The sequence below is a fragment of the Equus asinus genome, chromosome 7, assembly GCF_041296235.1.
Source record: "Equus asinus isolate D_3611 breed Donkey chromosome 7, EquAss-T2T_v2, whole genome shotgun sequence".
NCBI lineage: Eukaryota > Metazoa > Chordata > Mammalia > Perissodactyla > Equidae > Equus > Equus asinus.
The window spans coordinates 104,086,673-104,113,113 of NC_091796.1; the positions used below are offsets into that span (position 1 = coordinate 104,086,673).

The window sequence follows — 26,441 nt, forward strand, 5'->3', positions numbered from 1 at the left end:
AAGGACATGAACACTTCCTCCAGCCTCCTGCTGGATCCTGTGCTCCCATCCAAAAGACTGAACCCTGATTGTCCATTCACCCTTTGTCTCTCCAGCTGATACAGACTCAATCTGGGGTATAGACTGCATCCTCAGGGCCTATGAGTGTGCGGCACTCTAGGCGCTCCAAGAGAGTTAAGGGAACAAATAACTGAATAGATGGATGGATGTTCTATCCTTCCTACTGAAAGGTAAACCCTTAAGGCAGGGGAGAGTCTTATTGATCTGTAACTTCCCAGTAGAGTTTGTGACATGGCATAGGCCTTTGATGAATGTTTATTAGATGAAAAAAACATGGATGGATGGATGGGTGGATGGATGGACAGATGCATGGATGCATAGATGGATGCATGGATGGATAGATAGATGGATGAATGGCTAAATGGCTGGATGGATGGATGAATTGATAAGTTAATGGATGGATGAATAAACTGATGAATGGATGGATGGGTAAATGGATGGATATACCATACTTTAGAGTTTGGGAGAGTGCTCCTATGTTAGATGGGGTTGTACTAAACGACTTAGGCTCCTCTCACTGACCACATTACCCTGTCCTACAGTCTTGTTTCCTGATGAATTTTTCCCACTGAACAAGGCACTCCTTGAGGGCAAAGACCAGACCCAAGATCGTGTGTGCCAAGGCCTGACATCCAGCTCAGTCTTTCTTTGGGAATTAAGTAGATTTCCAAGCGCAGCCTATTTTGACTTCTTTAGAGCATCTAGATGGTCTGTAACCAGAATCCTATAAACCTGTTTTGAAGGTCATGCAGGGCAGTCAATTAGTGACTAAGACCTCACCTGCACACAAGAAAGTCAGAATTTTCATCCTTTCTGGTTTGAAAGTACCTGAGCTTCATTATATATTTCATCATATTAACATTTTTTTAAAGTTCTATTCATCTAGTTTTATCTCCAAAGCAGAAGATGCTTTCTAGCTTTAACTGCTGGACCTACAGCTCGAGCGAGGTGTTCAGCAGCCTGCACCGATGCTCCAGTCATGCCTGGGAATACGTGGAAAATGTGGAGCCCCTGTGACCTGCAAGGTGGCTGAAGACTCCATCGTGACCAACAACAACATGAGATTTTCTGTTCTTGAGAACCCAGTGTCACCCTGATTTTTGTAATCTTAACAGGGGACATTTCTGACATTGACATTCCCATCAAATTTTGTGACTCTGTGCACGCACACCACTCTCATCAGGGCCCGAGTATCTGAAGGTAGAATAGGTCCTTCCAGATAACCTAGCTCTCCATTTTACAGATGGGGAAACTGAGGCCCAGAAAAGGGAGAGGACTGACCCAAGCTCACAGAGCTGCTGAGGGACAATGACAAGAACTGAACTGAGCCTCTCCTTTGACCCACTGGCAATCCCCAAATTTGGCCTTCTGATGAGGGCTGAGGGAAGACACAGGCTGTCAGTGTGAATGACAGGCATTCATGCGTGTTAACACACTCATCTCAAGCAATTTTTGGTACTCAGGCTAGGTGTTTGTTCCCCAACCCTAAGATGGAGAGTCTTCCCAAAATGAGCATGTCTGTGTCCAATCAGAAAGCAACTGAGCACTCCAATTCTGCTATTTACTGTTTTCTGGGCAGGAAAAAACACAAAGTCTGGGACTCTTGTGTTTTGAAGCCAGCTGGGGAAATATTTGGAGCCCAGCACCAAGGGAAAAGAAGAAAATTCCTGGAGGCCGGCCCGGTGGCGCAGCGGTTAAGTGCACACGTTCTGCTTTGGCGGCCCGGGGTTCACTGGTTCGGATCCCGGGTGCGGACATGGCACCGCTTGGCAAGCCATGCTGTGGCAGGCGTCCCACAAATAAAGTAGAGGAAGATGGGTATGGATGTTAGCTCAGGGCCAGTCTTCCTCAGCAAAAAGAGGAGGATTGGCAGCAGTTAGCTAGCTCAGGGCTAATCTTCCTCAAAATAAAAAAAAAGGAAGAAAATTCCTCCCTGGGAATTCTTATTCTTTAAGTCCCTGGAAAGCATAGCAGGTCCTCTCCTGAATGGCTACCAACTCCATTTTTGGTGCCGAAATTCAAATCCCACTTCTTTCCTTTGGTGGTTAGACGTGGCCTTAGGAGAATGGTGACTGTTTGGGGTGAAGACAGAACACAGAGGAACACACCGCCCTTGTTTCTCCTATCACCTCTGCGGGCAGAACCCACAAAGCATCTTAGCAAGCATGGCTTGATGATTTAATTTTTTGCAAAGCCTCCTTGCAAAGATTCTCAGGCTGCCTAGCTTGGACCTGGTTCACGGTTGATGGTGGATGAGTTTGCAGAAATTGGCTCGAGTGCAATGTTCTTTGTGACTTTAGGAGCAGGAAACATAAGCTAAGAGTGGTCAAGAGCCCAGTGGGTCTTTGGCCCTTTTTCTCTCAGGGATGGGCTCTGACTCGCACTTACAAGGAGGAAGCCAAAGGTTCCTTTGTGCCAGAGTGGCTGAAACCCAGCAGAACACTGCCTTCCTCCATCTCTGTCTTGTCTGCTGCTCCTGGCCCGGCACTGGGAAAAGCCAACCTAAAGGCTATTTCCTCCTGAAAGACCTTGCTTCCTTCTCTGGATCTATGAGATTAGCCCCAAAGAACGTTTCCTCAAATCTGTTGACATCTAACACAAGGGAAGGAGAGGTGGCCATCCTGTGTGATTTTGTTACAACTCACGATGGTCAGAGAGGCTCCCTGGTCCAAGGACCTCACTTCACGGATGGGCAACCCAAGAGGACTTGCCCAAGGGCACAGAGCCCTTCAGACGCGGTGGTTCTGATCCCTCGGTGCCTCACCCAACGACTCTCACAGGGTATTCAGGAAATGTCAGCTGAATTAAACTACACTCGAGTCTTGCCGTTACCAGACAAGTACTTTTACTTCTAAATCACTTATTCTCAAACTTGGCTGTATATAAGAATCACCTGCATCACTTTGAAAAATACTGATGCCCGGATCCCACCTCCAAAGATTCTGAAAGAGCTGGGACGGGGTGAGGCCTGGGCCCTGGGATTTTTAAAAGCTCCCAGGTGAGTCCAATCTGCAACCAGGACTGAGAACCCCTGTTCTAAATCACACTGCTTCCCAGGAGTAAATGAAGAGAATGACCGGTCTCTCGTGCCCTTATTTCCTGCCTTCTCAGATACGGGCGCAAGGGTTTGGGTCAGGTGGAAAATGGAGAAAGACCTTCAATTCACCCTTGGAAATAAGCTGTCCATCCCCCACCCTTAAGAGACACAGCAAAGGACAAGGTTTGGAGATCAAGTTAAATGTCCAATTTATTTTTATAACTTGAAACCAGAACAAACTTGGTTTTGAACAAGCGTACAAATGAAATGGCAGACACATGCTGAACTCAACATTGTGACATTAAGGGAAAAAAGAGGCCCAAAAATCTTGTACAGAGAATAAAAGGAACAATAAATATTTTACTAAGCCATATTGAAATGACCTCCTGTCATCTCAACATTTTATCCATAATAAAAAAAAAAGTGCCTGTTTTTTAAACGAGCACAAATACCAAGCAATAATAAATAGTTCCAAACTTGTAGTAAAGACAGAACTTCCAAGTAAACAACAAAAGCCCATACAATAAGTAATAGAAAAGGTAATAAAAATATTTCTCCTTGCCAGTACAAATGCAAACAACTGGAATCCATGTAACTTTGCTTTGCAGGGCTAAGATACAAAGAGCACCAAAGTCTCGGGTTTGCCTGTGTTCAACGAAACCTTCGACTGACTGTCACTGAGGGCTGGGATGAAAGGCTGACTTCCTTTTCACATTTTGCTTAGAGTAATTCAGCCTCCTCCTCTCCCCGTGAAAGACCCTCTAATGGCAAGTGGCAGGTTCCAATTTGGGGCAACTTTGAACAAAGTTGTGGCAGTGTGGAACCCGGCCTGAGGTCGGCTGGGTCACCCATGTGCGGGGGCCTCTCTCACTGGGTCATCTGCTTCAGTGTTGGCTTTTTAAACATGAAAGAGAAGCAAAATTCTCTTTTCTCTGCAGTCGACAGAGACACAATCTTTGTGCTTTAGGATGGCTTAGTCCTGGCGTTCTGGTGACTTTGTGGAAGCTGGTGAGAGCTGGCTCACTGTCGTAACCACAGGAGGACCACCTCGACAGCTCTCGAGTGCCTTAACAGGGCAGCCCAGGTCGAGCGGGTGGAAAACTATCTCAGCTTAATCTCTCACTCCCTCCCTCTTTCTTTTCACTTTGCAAAGACAAGTGGCAAGGAGGAAAGAGCGTGTTAAACAAAAAAGCTCCCAGAAGAAAGATTTCTGCATTTGGTAAAGAATTGCCCAAAAGGATGCTCGGTTATACTTTCATAACCTTAAATAATGGTATCTTATAGTTCCTGAAATAAAAAATGGCTTCCTGATATAGGTATTTTTTAAAAAATGTATTATTCCCTCATCCAAAAAACCACCACTTTATTATCTTAAAGCTACTTGGCTTTACAAAAAAAAAAAAGAAGAGCGGAGGGAGAAAGAGGGAGAAAGAAGTAAAAATGAAAACAAATAAAGAACCGACAGAAGCTGGAGGACAGAAAGGAGACGCAGAGGAAGGAGAGAGAGAGATGAAAAGGCACCGAATCCATCCCAGGGCCTAGGCATTCGGAAACTGACGGAATGTAAGTTTCGGAGAGAAAAGCAGCAAAGCAGGTAAGAAAGACAAGAGGCCAACACTCTCCATGGAATGAAAGGTTGTGGTTGTGATGGGAACTCCTTCCTGAAATGCGATTTGTGCCGGTCTCAGGAGCAGATCGCGTCACCTGTGCCTAGCTGATACGCCAGCTCCTTTTATTACATTTTTTGTTTAATGTTTTCTCAAGGACTAAAGAAAGCTCGGTTTGCATTTCTCTCTGCTCTTAAGGGTGGGAGCGGTGGCAGTGTTGACCGCCACAGTGGCGACAGCAGAGGAGGAAGAGGCTCTCTGGCTCTCTCTCCTCTACACCTGACATCTTACAGATGGCCTCTTAGAGACAGGGAGGACTCTGTGAAACGTTACTGACATCTTTACAAAAACAGATTCTTCCACTCAACACGAATAAAAGAATTTCCCATCTGGTCTGCTGGGGCCATACCAGGGAGCCTTGATGCAAGGTTCGGGGCATTCCAAGCGAAGCCCTCCTCCGACGGTCCTTTGTAGAGGCCAATTCCGACAAAAATATATACAACTAAAATGATTTGTGAACCAAAGCATTTAACTACTTCCTTTTGTTTCTCTTCCTCAAAGGTTGTCAAACAACCTTTTTTTCTCCTGTACAATAGGACTTAACATACAAATTTTTTTTTTGCAATATTTTATCCTGCCAAATTAAAAAAATATATTATGGCAGCCTGTTTGTTTTTGTTTTTTTTTTCTTTTTATTTCCAAATTCACTAACAAAAAGGTACATTAAATCCCTTTAAAAGGACAAGCTTACAGTTAAAAAATTACAAGCTCCAGTAAAAATACAGCAAGTGCCTACATCATATGAACCAACCAATATATCCATTCCAGAGGGAGGTGGGAAGAGAAAAATAAGTACAGGTCAGAAATGTGATTTTTTTTTTCTGCAAAGCAATAACAATATTAAGCACTTTTTTTCTACATACTTTTTCTACATGGTGTAGCAATCCCCTTTGAATCCCCAAATACAAGTTTCTATACATTTTTTTTGAAATAAAAATTCAACACCCAAGGCAGAAAAAAATTTACTAAAACTCCGACTTTACAGTTACTGTGACAAGAACAAATTTATAGACCCACCATTTAAATTTTACTGCAACATTTTCAAAAAGAAAAGGTTTTTTTTCTTGTTTTGTAAAATGCCCAGGCATTCTCGATTATTACAAATACTGGTCCACTTTTACAGTAATCAAGAAATTTTAATATATATAATATATACTAAAACCCCATCACCAAAAGAAAACAATATACACGCAGCCACTGTGGCATTTTTTTTATAACCTATTAAGCAACCTTTGAAAAAAAAATGATCGCTCCAACACACATACACACAATTTTTTTTAACCCTTGTATGTATCCAATACTGTAAACGTATTTTTAAGACAGAGTGCACTAAATTTAATTTTAGAAAAAATTAGCCGTTGTTCCTGAATTGTTTTGTTTTTCATTCAACAATATCAACTTGTAACTTGTGTCACTTGAGTTTAATTCAGCAGTAAATTGCCTCCACTCCATATCTAAGCAGCGTTGTCCCAGACAAAAGGGGCTGAGGATAATTCAGCTAATGGATGTCCACGGTTGTGCTGGGTTTATTTCTTCATTTGATTGGGTCTTATGGCATTTTCATGTCCTCTATCTTCAACCAGAATTTTTTAAAATTTATTTAAAGTAAATGTGGCTTTGTTTGTTGCTAAAGAATGTACTTTTCTTGTTTTACTTTTTAAAAAAGTCTTTTCGTGTCAAAAAAAAAAAGTTTTGCATTTGTCTCAAGAGACTCAAATAGGAAGATCAGTTTTCAAGGCACTCACATCAAATTGAATGGCAGTAGAAAAACTGTCCAATAAATTATTATTTTCTTTTGCTCTTTATAGTGCCAGTATTGTGAATGCCACGCTTAGCAACACTGACACTCAATCTCAGCCGTCCCTTACAGTTTAACCCACCTCTGGGCCAAAGAGAAGAATATGCTGCAATTTCTTGTTTAGAAGCCATTTAATTTAAATGCAAACAAAAGCTTTAAAGTGCGGGTCAACAGAATTCAAATGTCTAATCTTAACAGTCCAATGTTTAGTACCTTCCAACCTAATGGGATAGAAAAAAAATTGGGAAGTAGCTCTGGGCACCCTCAGATGGAACTCATCCCCCCTGCTTTTCCAGTAAAAGGGAACAGAAATTTGCAAGCTTCCCACCCCCTCCCTCACCCCCGCCCCGGTCCGTACAATGTCATCAGTGTGCATTAAATGAGAGACCACTCACTTCCCTTGATTCTCCATCAGGGCACTTGCCTGCTTGAGACATGATCAGCTATCATATGTATCACTTGTAGCAACATATGACTGGGGATTTCTGTGGTGGGGGTGATGAAGAGAGAGAGAGAAGCTGCCAAGCCAGAAGAAGCCTAAAGAACCCCGCTGGTTTCTGTGTCACTGCAGGCCATCACCATCTACCCCCAAAAAAGTACCCTCAGCCCACTGTATTTAGCCTCATCTACAGCAAATCACAAAGATGGCATCCCAGGGCACAGCAACATTCCAAGAAAAGGACAGTACCTGCTAGGAATGCACAATTTTAGAATGCTCTCGGGCCATGTCCAGGGGCAGCCCTCAAAAACTCCTGTTTCTCTGGCAGTGCTGAGTTTTTGGGGGGCCTCTCCCCCACCACTGAGAGTTTCCTCATATAATGTAAAGGTTGAAGTCAACACAGAAAAGGCCTCTGTTACTCAGGATATGGTCAGTGCTACACCTCCATTCCAATTCTGAAACAAAGTGCTACAACTTTAAAGATTGTTATCCGCTGTACACCCACCCTTACCCCCCCAAAAAAACCATGCATGCCACTTTTTATTTCAGGACCAAACAAAAAAGAAGGAATAAAAAAGTAAACAACTTTAAAAGTCATTTAAGTGTTGGCTTCTTCACAAGAAATTACACATGCTTAGCTTAAATTTCAAAAAAGCAGCGCCCTCCCCCCCAAATTATAATTTAAAAGATATGCTGCCCTCTACATTGCTCGGGAGTCATTGCTCAGGCTACTACTGGGTTTAAAAAAAAACAAAAAAAACTGAAGGGATGGATACCCAACAAAATCTTTTAAAGGAATTTAAACAGAAAGAATAATAATAAAAAGTACCTGCACATGCCAAAAAAATTACAAAACCCAATAAATACAGAAATTATTGCACAGTTAAAAGGCTCCACAATTTTTACTGCCTTAATCAACCCTCGGGTTTCCATAGGACTTCGCAGACACAGGTTAGGTTGGAGTGCTGCCTCCCCTGGGCCCCGGGGACACGCGGGGTGCTAAGTGGCGGTGACACGGAGGCAAGCGTCAGGTCAGCATTCTCTCGGTTGGCAACGGTTCCACTGTACAGGTGCGGGGTGCCCGGGCCCGCGCACGCACGCGGGCGCGCGCTTAGCTCCGCTCAGCCTGCTCGATTTTGACGTCGTTAGTCAGCAAGTGCTCGCCGTGCCACTTTTTCATGTGTTTCTCCAGGGTGCTGTAGACGCTGAAGGGCATCTGGCAGATGTCGCAGCGGTACACCTCCTTGCCGATCTGCCCGTGCGTCTTCATGTGGCGCGTGAGCTTGCTGCTCTGCGCGCACGCGTAGTTGCACAGCTCGCACTTGTAAGGCCGCTCGCCGGTGTGGCTCCGCCGGTGCACCGTCAGGTTGCTACAGTTCTTGAACACCTTGCCGCAGTACTCGCACGTGTCGCTGCGGCGGCCCTCCTTGGAGCTCGGCCGCCCGGGGCCCGGGCCGCCCAGGTGCGGCGTGCTGCCGCCACTGGCCGTGCCGCTGCGCCCCGACAGGCCGCCGTCCAGCAGGTCCCCGGGCGGCGTGGAGAAGCGCAGGCTGCCGTTCTCGGACGAGTGCTCGGACGACGTGGCGAAGGGCGACTGGCGCGCGTCCGTGAAGCCCAGGAAGGGGTCCTTCATGAAGTGCCGCGACGCCGCGTAGCCCACGAGCCACTGCGAGTACACGTTCTCGGACGGGATGAGCGCGGCGGGCGGCAGCTCCAGGTCCTTCTCCACCTTGATGCGCTTGGCCGCGCTGTTGAGCCCGGGGCTGGGCAGCGGCGCCGGCTTGCGCGGGAAGAGGCCCGGGAAGGGCTCGGCGCCCGGCGCGAAGCCCCCGCCGCGCCCGTTGACCGCGCCCCCCGGGCCCGCGTCCCCGCAGCCGCCCGCGTCGTCGTCGTCGCCCGCGTCGCCGCCGCCCGCCGCGCGCTTCAGGAAGGCGCCGCGCTTCTGCTTGTCGGCCAGCAGCTCGCCGTACTGCGGCAGCGCGCCCAGGCCCACGTTCTCCATCACCTTGCCCAGCACCAGCGCCTTCTCGTCGGCCAGCGCCTTGGCCGCGCCGCCCACGCCGCCCGCGCCCGGGACCCCGGGCACCCCGCCGCCGCCGTTCTCGCGGTTGCGGCTGAGCTCCGAGTCCATGCTGAAGCTCGACTCGGGCCGGCTCTCGTTCTCCAGCAGCAGCTCCTCTTCCTCCTCCTCCTCCTCCTCGTCCTCCTCCTCGGGCTCGTGGCCCAGCGACGGGTCGCTCTCGTGGTGGCGGAAGTCGCCGTCGGCCGCCTTGAGGCCCTCGCCGGCCAGCTCGCTGGTGCCGGGCTCCGGGGAGCTGGCGGCCGAGAGGCCGTCGTCCGAGCGGCCGGCCAGCGAGCCGGCCTTGTGCATGTGCGTCTTCATGTGGCGCTTGAGCTTGCTCGCCTGCGAGCACGCGTGGTCGCACAGCTGGCACTTGTAGGGCTTCTCGCCCGTGTGGCTGCGCCGGTGCACGATGAGATTGCTCTGGAACTTGAAGGTCTTGCCGCAGAACTCGCACGACTTGCTCTTGGCGGGCGGCTGCGGCGGCGGCGTGCCACCGGGGGGCATGGGCGGCAGCGGCGGCGTGCTCAGGAACGGGGACTTGGGGCTGGGCTGGAAGGGGTTCAGGAGCCGGTGCATAGGGTTCCCGCGGCCCGGCGACACGGGCGGCGGCGTGGAGCTGTTGCCCGCCAGCTCGCGGAGCCGCCGCGAGAAGTCCATGGCGGGTGAGTCGATGGCCATGGGGTTCAGGCGCATGACTCGGTCAAAGGCACTGGGGTGCTGGGCGACGAGCCCCATCTCCTCGGCACTGAGGCGGTGCGGGTCCAGGTGGTGGCGCGGCGGCGGGCTGAAGAGGGGCGGCGTGCCGGGCAGGCGGCCCTCGCCGAAGCCCGGGTGGTCCCGCAGGATGGGGCCCGTCATGCGCAGCAGGTTGAAGGGGTTGCTGTCGCCCAGGAAATTCATGAGCGGGGACTGGGCCACGGCCTCGGGCCCGAGCGGCGGCGGGATGGTGAGCCGCGGCGTGAGCGAGCTGCTGGCCGGCCCGGGCTCCAGGTAGATGCGGAAGCCGTGCGTGTTCTGCGCGTGCTGCAGCAGGAACCACGCGCTGTTGAAGGGCTGCTTGCATGTTGTGCAAATGTAGCTGGAAGGCTCATCTTTACCTGGGGAGACACACGGACAGAAAGGCAGAGAGAGCGTGAGAAGCGGACAGGGCGCACGCACCGCGGGGCCACTGACCTGGAGGCGGGCGGGCCGGGAGCGCATCCCAGGATCCAGGGTTCTGAAAGGCGGCTGCGGGGCCACTTCCGAGCAGGCCCACGCCTGCGACGCGGCAGACCCTCCGGCAGCGACTCCACGGGGCTGGAGGGCCGAAGAAGCCAGCTCTGTGGGCAGGCGGCCCCAGCAACGCCCAGATCAGCCACACACCCTCAGCACGTTGCTCCAACTCCGGAGGCCTCGGTTTGCTCCCCTAAAGAAAAGGGGTTCCTATCCCCGTTATATTAGAGGCCAAATGCGATCGCGTTTGTGAGAATGCCTGACTCCAACAATAGGACAGCTGGGACACCCGCAACCCTCTAAACCAAGGTTTGTCAACCAAGGCACCACTGACATTTAGACCCAGATAATTCTTGGGGGTGGGGGTGGCGCCCTGTGCATCATAGGATGTTCAGCAGCATTTCTGGCCCCTACCCACTAGAAGCTAGCGTCACTCCCTCCCAGTCCTGAGAACCAAAAATCTCTCAAGCGTTGCCAGATGTCCTGTCCCGGTCCCCTCCTACTCCTCCCCCCCCCGCCCCCACTCCGCCCCGGCCGGATGACGACGACGACACACGACTGCCCCTCCCCCTCCCCTTGAGAACCACTAATGGGCAACATTTGATCCAAGGAAGTTCTAAAAAACACGAGTCAAACCGAATCGCCTAGCAGACTTTTTTTTTTTTAAGAGAAATGGCTGATACCTCAGCATCATTTGGGATTTTGGTTATAGGAAATTCTAGGGTTTCATACACCAGCATCTATGCAGAAAGGACTGTCAAATTTGAACATGGATATGTAGGAGCAGAGGGCATTTAGCATGTTACGAAGATGACTACTGTGTGAGAGCTGCCCCCCTCCGGGCCACCATGGCCGCACACACACCCCCCTAACCATGTGTGGAATATGGGGAGACCCCGGGGGAGGCGCAGGGCAGGGGGCCACTGGGCTTCATGAAGCCCTTTGCCAGAATACTAACTGAAGGAAAGAACGTCACACGTGACAGGGCGGTCAGGATGAACAGCCACAAGTGTGGATTTGTTACAGAGTGGCTCTGGTGACATCAGAAACCATCTTAGTGGACACTGGTGGCACTGAGCCAAAACGTGACGGTCCCTGTCCATCATCGGGGCAGTCACAAAATGGAGGCTGAAGGTTTCATCCAGAACCTGTCTTGGGGCGCCCTCCTACAGCTGTGGGCGACGCTCATTGCTCTTCCAGTCTGAGCCTCTCCCCATGCTTTACATAAACGGGACAGGTGTGGGCAGGCCCTGCCTTCCACCATCAGCTTCGCCCACTGGCTGGGGAAGGAAAAGGGAAGAAGGCATCACAGCCTCGATCTTGAAAAACCTCTTTTGTTTTTTCCACACTTTGGTGTACCTGGAAGATTTCAACGCTGATAAAGGACAGTAGCCACCAACTCGCCGGAGAAGCCGAACGTGCAACGGCATTTCCGTACCCAGTCACAGTATGGCGACGGGAGAGGACGCGGGGGCAATCCCCCCATCCCAGCCTCTCCCCAGAAGACTTAAGGACTCCTGAAATCCTGGGCAGAGATTTATTTTCCACCCACGAATTATGTTTTGGGGGGGGCCTCACCCTTAGCAGTAAATACCAAATGCCCTGAGTTCTGTACAGGCGAGACTCGACACCTTCCAAGGGGCCATGCATGTGTGCGATGTCACAGAAAGGCGCTGTGTGTCTGGGGGCCAGGGCAGAGAGTCTTCCAGAACACAGAAGCAACTGGGCCAGAACACCCCCCCACCAGAAGCCAAGACAGGCTTCACGCATTTGGTGTTCCAGGGGGGTCCTCTCATTCTCGTCTCCTATTTTGTCTGCATGCGTGGTGGTGAGGTGTCCAGCGGGTAGGGGGAGGACAGAAAGAAACAAAGAATTTTGAAGTTCAGCCTCTCCTCGCTTTGAAAAACCCATCAAGGAGAGCTGAGGCGATTTTCTTTCTCCAGGGTATCTGGGTAATTTCCTTCTCCAGGGATGTCTGGGTGATGCTGCTGCCCACACTGGAGCCCCTGAGAATCTTTCCCACCCGGAAAACGGCAGGGAGGGCTCCCACAGCCCTGGGCGCCCTGTTTCTCACCATGGGAGCCCTGGGGCCACAGCGACACCCCAGCCTTCCCCCCCTGCTCCCCACTCAGCTGGCATAGAAAGCCCCAGCTTCTTTGGAGGCACTGTCTCCTGTCCTAGCTTATTAGTAACGTCCGTGGGGAACAGAACTCTGTACCTCAGACACCCTCTCAGGAGGGCTGGCCAGAAGCCACAGATGCCTCCTCAAACCCTTTTCTGGAGCAAGCCAAAATAAATAAGTAATAAATAAGTAGATGATAAATAAAAAACCTTTTCTGACACAAGCTAATAACACAAATGAAGTGCCACATCCCACAAGGTCATAGATCTTCCAATTAAAGAGTGTTTCTGTACCCTTCACCTCAGCTTCAGCCACTCTAATTAATGGATTTATGGCACACAGCTGTTCTGGTTCCTCATGTTTTTAAGTCGGATGGTCAGACCACCTCCCTTCCCCCAATCTGTTTTTTTCATCCTCTTCATTTCCTTGGGTATCTCCAGAGCACTTCTAGTCCCTTGTTTTGCCGACCGTACATTTTCTAGAAAGTTCTGTGGCCAGTGAGGAATGCAGATATCAGAAGAAAATGCAAGAACTCCCAGGCAGGCCAGGAGTGAAGACTGCTCTGCAGCTGAAATGGCCGATTAAAACATTTTTTTTTTTAAATCTCAAAATGGCAGCCGCCAGGAAGCGTGTAGCTACCTGTTCTAAAGAGCTCAGGTGTTGCCACTTCTTGTTTTAGAAAAAAAGGAAAAAAAGACACTTCTAAAACTCTAACTTGGACCAGCCTGGGGAGGAAGTTACCTGTCCTTCAGGTGGGGAAGGGCTATGTGTATCCATCAAGTCAGATTTCAGGGCCCACTGGTCAGGCCAGGGGAAGGCCTTTCTTTTTGTTTCCCAGACTTCCCTCCGCGCGCAGGCAGGATTCATTGCGGGCGACGGTCTTCCCGGGATCTGACAGCTTCTGATTTTTAAAAAATCTCTCAGCCCCCAAAGGCCCTCCCTAGACAACTCTCTTTTCACTCCCCACACCCATCTTTAAAAAAAAAACAAAAGTTCATTTCCATATTACCACTTCACGGTTATCTGTTGCTTAAAAGTAGCCTTGAGCACTTGGGGCTGCTCACTTTCAAGAACCGAACAATGTCAGAAAGTCTTTGAAGAGCCACTCGGAACATTTTTCTATTCAAAAATTCGCTAAATATTTTAAACTCGCCCCTTGCGCAGTCACCGAAGGCTCGTTTTTAAATGCGTTGGAAGACCCTCGGCGAGCGAGCTGCTTCCAACTCAGGGCTGGCTCTCTCCCCTTCCTGGGACCAGAGGTTTCCTCCCCGTCACCTTCTCCTGGAGCTCAGGGCCACCTGCCCAGACGTGAGCTGGAGGCCTGCGAGGGGACAACTTTGCCAGTGGCCCGCAGAGGATCCACTTCCCGCCACACCACTACTGCGGCTGCTAAGGTTCTGACGGATACATTGATGCCTAGATTATTTTGAAGCTGCTGACCCAGCAACCTCAAACCTGGCCTACAGACCTAGAAATGTCAGGTGCACTTCGATCGCAAAATCAGGCTTGCGACTCAGAACGTGGGCCCGTGTCTTTCCTTGCTTGCTTCCTTTCTCAGACGCTTAGTATCAGCTGGCAGAAACCCACACTGGATCTCCTTTGCCTACTGGCTCCAAAGGGAGCCTCTCATGTTTTTCTCAAATGCAGAAGATTCCCTGTGATCCTTGGGTTACAAGATCCCAGGATGGTGGGGCGGGTTCACAACTCTGCTTTGACATTCCCAGCAAAGTGAAGTCGATCAAGTCACTTAACCTCTCCGAGCCCCGATTTCCTCATCAGCAGAATGGGAATAATATTCCTGCCACCCAGGAGGGCTGGGGGGACCACATGAGATCCTGCATGTGGACACACCGGATAAAAGCACACGTCACTGTGCAGACGTTGCCGATGGGCTTTATATGACTCGGTTTTTTATTATCCATCCGTGTATCTGGCTGTGGATGTTTCAAGGATGCCTTTCTGTGTGACTCTGGCAGTAATAAAACCCTGGAGGAATTTTAATACAGCCTGCCTAATGCACTAGAGGTTCCAGGGAAGTAGAAACTTGCAAACGTTGAGAAAACATCATTTTTTATTGTGACGCTTGGGAACCAACATGCTACTGGACTCCTGCAATGAAATGTTGCTCGTCTTCTGCTATTAGATGGTGTTTTTGGGGTTTTTTTTTTAATGAGCACTTAAATAATTGGTCCTCCTTATTATGCCGGTTACTCTAATAATACCAATAAAGGTATCAGTGATGTTTAATAAAAAATGCACCTTTAATTGAGTTATTATTCAATGAAAAGGCCATAATTGAGAGCGCTAGTTTAACAGGTCTCCTCCTAAAGCTGCGTGATACCAAATGGAAGGGCATTCCTGCCGGGAGAGAGCTAGCGGTTCATTGCTGCTCAGAAGGGAGCAGCAAGGAGACCCCACCTCCCCGCTCAACAGGACCTAGGGTGATATTCTCCCCGGGCTGTTCTCTAAAAGCTAGAGGCCAAAATGAGAGTCCTCACACTTGGAAGCTAAAGTAAGAACCGGGTGTTGGCTTCACATGGCACTCTACAGTTTGCAGAGCACTTTACAGTTGGCTTGGCATTTTCATATGCATTAGTGGGTTTCATTGTTACTCACACGGCCTCTGAGGGAGGCCAGGTAAGGACCACATCCCTGCCAGCATGTGATGAAGCTGGAGCTCATGAAGCCAAATCCCACAGCCACGCGCGGAAGGCGACCCCCAGGCTCCCAGCTGACTCCCCGGCACACAGCACCACCTGAGGGATCCATCCTTCTCTTTATTCTTGTTGGGGCCTGTTTCACAATGAAAACAGCCAAGAAAGAGGTTCTCCTGCCACACTGTGTGTCTCCTCCCAGTGAAGGGCATCAGTTACCCTTTGATGGAACCCAATCAGGTCCCCCATGGGCCTGGCCCCTGGAGGGAAGCCGTTTCACAGAGCGAGTGAGCCCACTGGGGACAACACATCACTCAGCACCTGGTGACGGGGTCTTGAGATGCCAGGCAGCTGGATCCAGGGGCAGGAAGCTGGATCCCGGGTCCCCTGGGGTATGTCCCTTCCTGTCTCTGGACTTCAAGGTGCCCAGTGCCCCAGGGGAGAGCTGACCTCCCTGGCCAACCACCCAGTGCTCCTCCAGAACCTCTGACCGCTAATGATGCTGTGTCCACAGTCCCAAAATGATGCTAATTATCTCGATTAACCCTTAGACGTGTATTAGTTTAAAAACTGTCTCCCCTTTCATGATCTCAGAAAGAAAGTGTCAACTGGCCACCTCGGGGGGGGGGGGGAGGGGGGGGTCTTTGCAAGTTTCGTGTTTCTATTATTTCTGAGCTCGGTCATCTAGGAATTCTATAACCCTCCCTGCTTGTTCTGAGCATTCTACCAGAACTCAGCCTCTCCCAGAGAGAAGGCAGAGCCAGAGAATAAAAGCAGCAGCAACAATAAGCCATTATTAAATCCTTCCAGGAGCCGGCCCACAGCTAAGCGGAATTGACCTCAGGGGAGGCTCCCAACAAGCCCCGGGGAAGACGCATCATCAGCACCGGGTTACAGATGAGGAAACTGAGGGGTGGAAGAGATGATGCGGTCCGCTCGAGGCCACACAGCTGGCTGTGCTCTTGAGCCCTTTACTGACTGATAAAAGCCTGGTCCAAAGAGAAAAGTGCACAGACCTGGGGCCCCCCAAGCCAAGGGAGCCTGGGGAGGGGACGGGGTAGCCCATGCACTAACTCAAATGTGGAGATGGATTGCTTCTGGCTAGAATTGCAATAACTCAGTGAGATCATGCTGATTATCTCAGGGAAAAGGAACAGATGCGCTTTGTTGGGTGTTGGTGCTGGTGGTGGTTGCGGGGGGCAGAGAACGCAGTGGTGCTGGTACTCCTTATAAATGGTCTCCTGGGTGATGAGGTGCTGAGCCAGCCTCTTCTAATAGAGCCCATGCACCTCCACCCATGCCTGTGGCAGACATTGCCAGTCCATCCCCGCACTCTCTCTCCAGACCCAGAATCCTCTTTAACCCTGTGCTCCAGGCAGCCATTGCCATACACTGTGGCTCTAAGAGGCCTCTTTGATGTCCCTGCATCCCAGTGTGCTTCAGCCCAGTAAATGGGGGACCAGGAGAGACAGCGCTGGATAGACTCGGGAGCAGTTTACATCCTGCTGAGAGCGATGACCACCCTTGTCCTTCATTCGTTAACCACAAGCAGGAGCTGGGCATCCTTTATCCCCTCGGTCCTCTGCTAGCAGCTAAGGAAACAGCTTGCTCTCGGTAGACGGGAACATCTAACAAGCCTCTCAATTATTTAAGGAAAAGTATCAGTATCCCTTGGGAGAAGTTCAGGGTGCTGGGGGAGAGAAGGCAAGGGCTGAGCTGAATTTGGGGGTTCAGAACCCACATGGTGTGACCTCTCACCTGTATCTCCCCACTTAGTGCTCACAATCACTCTGTGCCCCGTGACCATTTACAGGAGCAATAAAGGAGGCTTGGAGAGCTGACGGAAATTGCTCAAGGCCACATTATTGGCCTGGAGTTATTCATTTAAAATTCATCACCTGGGCTGGATTCCAAGCTCCCTGAGGACAGGGACCCAGCCGGTCTTGTCCACTGCTGTGACTGGCTGCCGGCACTTAATGCATCTGGGCTTCAGAACTGTCGGTGGCCTGGGTGAGTGCTGTGTTCTGTCTGTCTGCTTCCCTGTGGTCGGCGTCGCTGAGGTCATCACCACCAGGACAAGGGTGTCTGCCCAGGTCTGGGTGAACCCGTCTGGCTCTACAATCTGCCCTCCAGGCCGGACCGCCTCCGGAGCTGGGCTCGGTTCAGCAACAAACGGCCCCACTTCCCAGGCGCGCCGGCCAGAGGCCCCACCCAGCACACCCACGCCCTCGCCAGCTGCATTCCAACCGCCTGGGCAGGCCGGGATCCGGGTGACTCCGAACAGAACCGAGACACTGCGCCCCCCGCCCCGCCCACCTGCAAGCTGCCGTCTGCAGAGGGGGCAAGCAGGCCAGCGAGCCCCCCAAATCACAGAGCTGATGACCCCTGCTGCCCTGGGGGAAGCTCCAGGCACTCAGCCTGCGGGATCTGGCCGAACTCACTGCCCACCCACGCCCTGGCCACTCACCCTCCCTGTCCTCTCCTTGGGGCCGCGAATTTTCACACCTCCATCTCTAGCACGGCCTTCCGGGGCCTGGAATTCCTGCCTTTCCTTCTCTACCTGCAAAACCCCTTTTCAGACACAGTCCAAGGAGAGGCCCCCTCTGTCCTCCCCCAGCATTTGGGGAACGCTGATGGATACTGACCACCATACATGTGGTCATCATTTGCCCTCGACTTTGGTGTGTGTTCAACGTGCAAACAACCTACACGTGCCAAGGTTGGATTTGTGCTCTCAGATGGATGCTCACAGTGACTTTGGAGTGGGTTTTAATTCAGATTTTTCATAAAAAGGAAACTAAGTCTCATCTTAGATCATTGAGGGGCCCAAGGGCACACAGCTCATGGGTCACAGAGCCCAGAGTCATACCCTGGTCTAAGCCCAGGGCCGGTGCTGAGCTGGACACACACCTGGTTGCCTCCCCCCTCCACAGGGATGACAGACTCTGCCCTAACTGGCTCTGAGGAGGGGCCCCAACCAGCCATGTCAAATCCTCCCACCTGCCCCATGAACACCCCCGTGCGGGCCAGCGCCGGCAAGCTGCAGGCTTTGAGCAGGAAATGCCACAGGTACCTCCGCCGAGAATAAAGGGGCCTCACACTGAGAAAACCTCGCTCGGCCTCAAAGTGTCCGGGGACAGTCCAACTACCCCATTTGTGTCCGGGCAGCAGAGGTAAAGTTTGTGCTTCAGAGGCCTGGAGTCACCTCCGGCTGGAAGAAAGGACCTCTGGCCTTCACCACAGCCTTAGCCGAGAGCCCCAGCATTCCCCTGGACAGCTAGGTGTGCACAGAACACCGGTGCATCTTGCTTCAAGCAAAAGAGGCATTCCTAGGAAGTTACTGAGCCCAATGAAATCCAATCTTGTCCCGATTGCTCTGGGGACACGCAATTCTCATTCATTCCTTCCCTCCCTCATCCATCCAGTCACCATGTACCAGGTGCTGGCCACAGGAGGGACCACTCAGAGGAGCAGGTCATGACCCCTCCCCTCCAGAAGGCCGCAGGTCAAGGTTGGGGAGTGAGAGTGGGTTAAGCTGTGCACACAAAGGACTCTAAGGCAGAGCAGAAGCTGCTGAGTGACTTTGAGCGCCTCGGAGGAGGCAGGCAGGAAGCAGTGCACGGACATGAGTTCCAGCCCGACACGGGGAGAATCAGACGGGCCCAGAGCAAGGAGGGAAAGGCGTGCAGGGTGGGGGGCACTGCAGGAGCACACTCAGGGGGCCTGGGCTGCACCAAAGAGAAAGTCGTTCTGTTGCTACAGAATGAGGCAGGTGAGGAGAAATGGGAGGTGCAGCTGGAGAGGCAAATATCTATGGAGAATCCCACAGGGCCCCTGCTGGTTCTGTCCTCACTCACCCACACTCGCCATCCAACCCCGGGGTTAAATACTGAATGGTAAGAAGATGCCCCACCCTCGGGTGTCCTTATTCTTCTCCTAAGAAAGCCAGGAAGTGCAACAAGACAAGACCCAAGGTCGCACTACGTCTGGTGCCCCAGAAACTGTGCTGTTATAGCAAAAGGGGAAGCGATCTTCTCAACACCACGTATTCACCCGCTCCTTGCCCCCTTCCTTCCTTTACTCCACAAATGCACAAAGTGTCTGCTCTGAGCCTGGCCCTGTGCTGAGCGGAGGAACACAGAAATGAGCGTCTGCCGTCAGGGAGCCTGCAGTCTAGTGCAAGAGGCTAAAGATTCCACAAACACCTAGTAAGGGTTCAGGCCGCTGGTCACTAATAAAGGGTGTGACACACAGCTTAGGACCCAGAGGAGGGAGACACCAACAGCCTGGGAGGATCAGGAAGACTACTCCTCCTCCAAGAGCCTGGAGCTGAGTTCAGAAGGCAGAATGAGTCTGTCGTGCAGAGAAAGGGTGCGCCTGGCAGAGAACACTGCAGGCTCAAAGGCAAGAGGTGGGACCCTAGATTCACAGAGGGGAGGAACTGGAGGCAGAACTGAGAAGGGGCTTAGGGATCAGTCTGAGGAGGCTCTGACAACATGCAGGCAAACTTAGCTGGATAGCGATCAAATTCCACTGCTCTAAATTCCATCACAGTGAAAACTTTCATATTAAAAAAAAAAAATGAAGATTTTTAAGCCCACACTCAAGGCCTACCTGAGTCACGAACTGTTCGGTATAACAAAATCTCAGTACAACAAAAGGATGTAGGTGAACCCCTCGGAGAGCTTTGTTTCAGACCAGATCCACCCTTCCCAAACTATGAAATCACAAGCTATAAAGAAATAAAACCAGGGGGCGACTGACAATCCAGGCTATGAGGATCACGACCCTACAAAGTGGCTTCTAAATCACCCTCTCCAGCAGGAATTCAATTATTACATCAAGCCTTTCATCTGAACACCCTAGGCCTGTGGAGCCACCTTCAGGAATAGGGCAGTCCAGGCTCTCAGTGGAACAGGGAAGTATTGAAACTGAACTACAGCTGCAGTGTAGTGCACCATGCACCCCAGATTTCCCGAAACGGTCTCGATTTCAACTGCTCGATTCTGTGGTCAGACCAGGTGTGCAGTTCAGGCTCAGGAAACAGCCACCAGCCCTGAAACAAAGCGACATCACTGACCGCGGGGGCATTTCGGGGCGGGGTGAGAATAGTGGTGTTTGCGAGTAAGATGGAAGAGCCGGAGGCAGGACACACAGAGTCATTTTATATGTGCCAACTCATTTATGGCATTCTCAAAAAACTACGGCACCGTCCTCAAGATCATCTTTCTAGAGCTTCCTTCCTTTGCATTAGGCACTCACATCCGCTGGGAATAATGTCTTCCCCAAAACAGATGAATGCATCGTCGGGTTCCCTTGAGATCTGCTCTGGAGACTTCTCTGAAAAGGGACCACCCTTTTCCAGGGGGTTCTGGTGGGCTGACAGAGGAACTGTTTTGGAGGTTTTGTTCCCTTCACCCAATCCCCCCAAATATGAGGTTCTCGGAAAGGATCCTAGAACGCTGGGGACAGGAATTTAGCCAAGTACATGAAGGGGCAGCAACGAGCAAACCATCCTCATCACTTAACGGAAAAATAAAGAGTGAATTAAGAAATAGGCAAGAAAAGCAAAAAGAGGGCTGCCAGTGCGTGCCAGCCGCGGCGTGTGCACACGTGTGCACACCTCACAAGTATCTCACACACACGTTCCCGCTGAGCCCCCTCCCAAGCCCGCGGGAGGGCCAGCCCCCCTCCTGACGAGACACAGGAAGTCTCCTTTCTCCATATTTCAACTTTCTTCACGAGGCAGGCCTCCATCCTCCCTTTCCTTAAATCCACGAAAATCGGCCACATTCCACCCCAAGAAGTATGGCAGGGGCGGTAAATCTCGTTTTAATGGAGTGTACGTTTAGCTCCGAGGAGATAATTGACGTTACGGAGAGCCTGAACGCCGAGTTATACAGGTTAGCTAATGCAGAGGGGACTCATTACCCACACCCTGCAAACAAGTAGTAATATATGTATATTGTTCTGAGTGGCGTTACAGCCAAAGTGTTCCGGTCCGCGGGGATTGATAAAGCACAAGGAAACAGCAGACATGCAATTGTAAATTTGTCTCATTTGTCTCTGAAGTTAAAGGTTATTCCCTTGTTCTGAATTTGTAATAAAAACATGCTAGCCCAAGGTTTGTGGAGAATGTTTGAATATTTAAATTGTGTATAATGATAGGCAATTATAGGGTAAAAACTGGACCTCATGAATGGGAGAGCGCAGTCTGGATCGCCAAGTGTCTTCCCACTGATGGCTCATTTATCTTTAAAGCGTTGCACAAGCAGACGCCCCCCCACCCACAAAAGGCTGCAGGGACCATGACCAGGCCCCCACGCCACTAACCAGTAACCAACCGAGCTTGGGTTTGCCTGGGTGCATGCGTTCTTTTCCTTTTCCCTTTCATTTTTTAGTTTTGTTTTCTTAAATATGCATAGTACATCTCTCCAACCGAGAGCTGAGACTGAGGCCAGGGCCCCTCAAGGGCAGCCCCCTACACACCGTCCTTCCCCTCTGGTCAGTGTTTCTGTGTGCTGGGGAGAGGAGGCCAGGCACCAGCAGGGGCCTGGGGGCAGAGGGTGAATTTCCTCTGCCCCTCAATGGGGTGCCCTTTTCCCCAGCGCCCTCCCCGAGGAGGGCAGGAAGGCTGGCCGGGAGCTCCAGCTGTGCCGCGCCCGCCCGGGTGGCACCACAGCTCCCTGGCTGGAGCCGAGGTGCGCGGCTGGCCCCATCCAGGTTAACCAACTGCAGTGTTAGAGTAACTCCAGCCAGCTTGTCACCGAGCACAAAAGTCATCAGCGAGTGAATGTTCTTTTCTGCACCACAATTAAGACGAATCAATACGACGTGCCACAAATGGTATTTTACTCTCAATAAGAACTCGAGCTGAGTTTATTCAGAATATTTTAGCGCTTCCCCGGGGGATTTTGGGCCGACGCAGATGGCAAATAAAGTACTCAGCCTAAGGCTACAGCACATTATGGTAATTCTAATGTCAGATGTACTTTAATATACAGCTCTATTTAATCACCCCATTATTTCACATTTCCATATGAAAAACCGGCGGCACTTCTACAGTGCTCTGCCTGCCTCTGCCACGGTGCCAGCTCCCTCCGACCCGCCAGCAGCCAAGCCGGGGAGGTGGTCATCCTCTCCAGGCACGGCTGATGGTGCCCAAGGATCCAGTTGCCCCGATGCGTGGCCGGGCAGCCTGGCATGGTTAGAAAACCAGAGGCTTTGGAGATGTGATAAGCACCCCGGAAGTGATGGGAAAGAGCAACCTGGCGCCCCCACCCCACAGACACAGGTTCACACAAAAATGCAGGGGGGTGTGTGTACACGCACACACCAAGTGGGGGGTGGGAATCACACCCATACTCACAATACAGCCCCTCTCCAAACCCCAGCAGCCCCAGCATGGTGGCTGGGTAGCCGAGAGGCTAGATCTGGCCATGGCACTGGGTCAGGCAAGATGTGGCTCCTGCCCGTGGCCCACAGAGGCCGTGCCAGCTGGTTCTCATGGCACTGTCCACCCACTCCACGAGAGCAGAGGAAAGCAGCAGTGACACCAAGGGCAGGAGGAAATGTGTTGGGGGGCCACAGAGGCGTGCTGGTGACAAAGGAGGTGGCGACAGCACGAGGTGAAGCAAGGCATGAAGGGGGAGGGCAGCTGCGGCCCACGCTGACCGGACAATCTGCAGCCAGGCGGCCCCCAGGACGGTGCTGCGGGGTTTGCACTGGAGAACCTGAAGCCGAGAAGCCCAGGCCCCAGGGGAGGTGGAGTCCTGTGAACTCCAAATGGTTCTAGCACCTCAAGGCTGGCGCAGCCGGCCAGCTGGCCGAGAGAAGCCAGCGGAAGCACGGGTTTTGGCTGAGCCCAGAAAATCACTCTCACGCTGTCACACACACAGTTGGCCACATGGTGATCCTAGGCAGCCCAGCACCAAACCTGCCAGCCACCCAATTCTAGACTTCTTAAAGATGGCTCTGCTGATGGGTGAAATGACACCTGGCCCCTGGCGCTATTGGGTACCCCAGGAAGGAGTCAACATTTAAAGCCACAGAACACAATTCTTGTAAATGACTACAGCGTATGTCATCAAAATGAGGGGCTTGCCTCCGAGCAGGCCAGGTCCAATTCTCTACGAGAAGGAGGGAGATAAGAGATAGAGAGGGAGGAAAGGAGGAAAGAAGGGCAATGAAATTGAGAAAGTCGTAGCGTACATCGCCAAAAACACTGGCAAATTCCTCAAAATCGTCCATTCACCATTATTAGTCACCTAATTCTAGCATAGTTGTCTTATAAGCTTAGCATGGGAAAGTTTTTAGAGAAAAACCGCTTGATTATTGAAGATACAGCCTCCGGCCTGCCTGGCCGTTCCAACTCCTGCAGGTGCGACTATGACAGACAGCTCACTACCCCACATCAACCACAGCGGGGTTGCCCCTCAAACGAGGATTATCCTGTGACTTCTTTTTAAAATACACTTTGGGGGTAAAATTCAACAGTGGAAATTGAATCTCAACGTCCACGGCCTTTGATCCCACCTTATTATTATTGGATATTTGTAAACCTAAAAATAGATACTCATATTCTCCAGGTTTTTTTCTGGTTGTAAGTTTGGGGGGAAAAAAGGGTAGACCAGTGGTTCTCTGCTGAGGACTGTTTTGCCTTCCTCGGGGACTTCTGGCAATGTTTTGAGACGCGTTTGATGGCCACGACCGAGGGCAGGGGGTCGCTACTGGCATCTAGTGGGTGGAGAAGGGATGCTGTTCAACATCCTGCAGCAAAGAGCGATCCAGCCCCCAGCGTCAGCGATGCCAGGGCTGCACAATCCTGCCCACCCTTCAATCTAAGGACTGGCTTTCCTGTAGGCCCTGCAGCTGAAGCCAGCAAAACAGACTGTCTGCTAGAGAACAGCGGGGAACAGAGGGGAAGGCGCAGAGCGAGGAGGGGAGGAGACTGAGCGTGGGGAGAAACTCCGAGAGAGGAGGAGGGGCCCACAGCATTTACTTTTGGCAATAAACGGGACTTGTGGAATCCCAGTCAATTTCATCATTCTAGAAATCCTCTGAATTCCAGAGTTGCCTGGAGCTGCGGATCGGGGGCTCCTAGGGAGCCCCGTGCCTCGTAAAGGGGAATGCCAGCCTGAACAGGCAGAGGGGGCAGGGGCATTAAGTGTGTCAAGCATCCCCTTCCCCCAGCCCAACGCCAAAAGCTGGTCCTCGAGACGACCCACGGCCTCCCTCCAGAACCGGGCTGGCCCCCCCGTGCAGGGATGTCAGGCTGCCCTAGATTCAGCTGCTCAGATGTGAGCCTTGCAACAGCGGCTGCAGGAGATTAAAACCCAAATATACTTCCTGAAGTCAAAGAGATAAAAATACAATTTCTGCTGCGTCCGCCACTCTCACGCTGCCGCAATACTAATGCGAGGGGGGGGAGGGGGGCGGGGAGGATGACCACGCAAGCTTAAATACCTTTTTTTTAAAAAAAAAAAACACGATCCAGAGAGATTACATAAAAAGTACAATTAAGGACCGCTCAGAATCCCGAGGCCTTGGAGAACGCGCTGCCTGTGGAATATTTTTAGAACAATCACTGGAGTGGTTCTTCGCAGTTGTAGAAACACTCCCCGCTGGAAAGTCAGTTTTTCCCCTCTCTGCAGCAGCGAGCGGGCTCCGCTGGACGGCCGCGCGTGTTTTGCTTGGCGGCGGCGCACACGCCGGCTCGGCAGCTCTGCCCGGAGCGCGCGCACTCGGGGACCGGGCGCCGCAGGCAGCAGCGCTCCAGCGCCCCAGCCACGCTTCCCTAATAACAGCCTGGGAACCGCAAAACCCCCTGAACCCAGCCCTGCAGATGGGGAACAGAGCCCGGCTTTCGGGGGCCTCTCGCCACAAGACGGATGGCGCTTTCCATAAAGCGGTTGAAAGGTGGAAAATAAAAGGATGCCAGTGCGTTCTGGGGACGGTGGCGTGCCACCTTTCACCTCGCCCTCTGCCACATACACACACACCCCGGCCCACACCCGGCTGGCTCCTCCTTCCCTCCTGCGCCTCCGCAGGTACCAGGTCGCCTCCAGGACTGGCTAAGGTTTGGATGGGAAGGGACCCACCCGGGGACTGCAGAGCCACACAGGGGCAGACTCCTGGGCCTGACAGATCTGCTTCTCCTGCTTCCTAGCCTTGGCTGAGCATGAATGAGTGAACCCACGCTGAGCTCCAGTTCCCTTACCCACAAATGGGGTTAACACCTGTACTGAGGATCCAGAGCATCATGGAAAGAAGCTTGGCTCTGGTCAGTGCCCAACAGAGGAAGCGATGTACTGGTAAGAGTGAGAATGAGTGAATGAATGAGTGGATGAGTGAATTAATGAATGAGTGTGTGAACGAACGAATGAATGAATGACAGCAGGATGGGGCTAGGAGGGACAAAGAAGAGACAGATCACGCAGGAGCCCACCCTTCTCCTCACTGATCACGGTCCCGCCCTCCTCATCAGGGGAGTCATCACTCAGAAAAGGGACTTCCAGGTACGATTCCCGCCCCTCCCTGGCATCAAGAAATGCAGTTATTTCAGCCTCTTGGAACTGGCTTATCACCACTGTCTCTGCTTCACACGTTCCTCTTTCTTTCTCTCTGTGTTGTTTACAAAGGTTTCATTATGTTTTCAACTAATCAGAAAGGCCCCGCTAATACACAATTAACATGTGATTATAAAAAAAAAAATTAAAATAGCTTCCAGAAGAAGGAAATGTAATTAAGTAGAGAACGCTTTTTCAGTAAGTGCTTGCTTTAACCCATTGTCAGAACGCAGTCTACGCTCGTCCACAGTGCCTGGAACAGATGCCAAGGGCAGAATGTTAACAGCAAGTAAGAAAAGGACATTATTTTCTGGGGGAATAATAACCATCAACTTGCCACAACACGGGGGAGAACTCCGATTCCGGCTGCAGAGGGGTGACCTGCCCCCGATCCTCTTACCACGCCGCTCTGTAAAAATGCTGCCCTTCTAAAAAAAACAAAGTAAATGACTAAACTCAAGCCTAAGATAATACTGTAACTGACTGGAGAACAATTGGCCAACACACACGTCTCTAAACTGGAGAGACCATGATGGCCCCACTTTGTAATCAAGTCTGGGATCACCTGGTTTCAGATCCTTTCGGCCAAATCTCAGAGAGGATCTGTCTTTAAAAACCCCAAACATAAAATGGCTTTTCAACCTCATGTTCAAGAAGCAAGCTGACGAATCGAAGGATTCTGTCATTTCCCCTGCTCCCTGCAGCACCCCAGATCAATTCTTCATGCCAAGGAGATGCACCCATTTTATGGGCCCCAATGCTTGTCAACGTGAATGAAGGCACTGTGATTTTGATGGTTTCTGCCAATCGACATGGCCC

At 51.4% G+C, this 26,441-nt stretch overlaps 1 protein-coding gene across 7 annotated transcripts in view; it reads right to left on the bottom strand.

Moving 5' to 3' along the window:
* Window positions 1-3,289: 3,289 nt before the first annotated feature.
* BCL11B (BCL11 transcription factor B) overlaps window positions 3,290-26,441 on the bottom strand; it is a 109,784-nt gene continuing 86,632 nt past the window's right edge. For all 7 annotated transcript variants that reach the window (XM_070514287.1, XM_070514286.1, XM_070514285.1 and 4 more), the window contains one exon: window positions 3,290-10,163. In XM_070514287.1, the coding sequence (XP_070370388.1) occupies window positions 8,113-10,163 (2,051 nt within the window). In that variant the 3' untranslated portion in view covers window positions 3,290-8,112. The remainder of the gene's footprint in view (window positions 10,164-26,441) is intronic.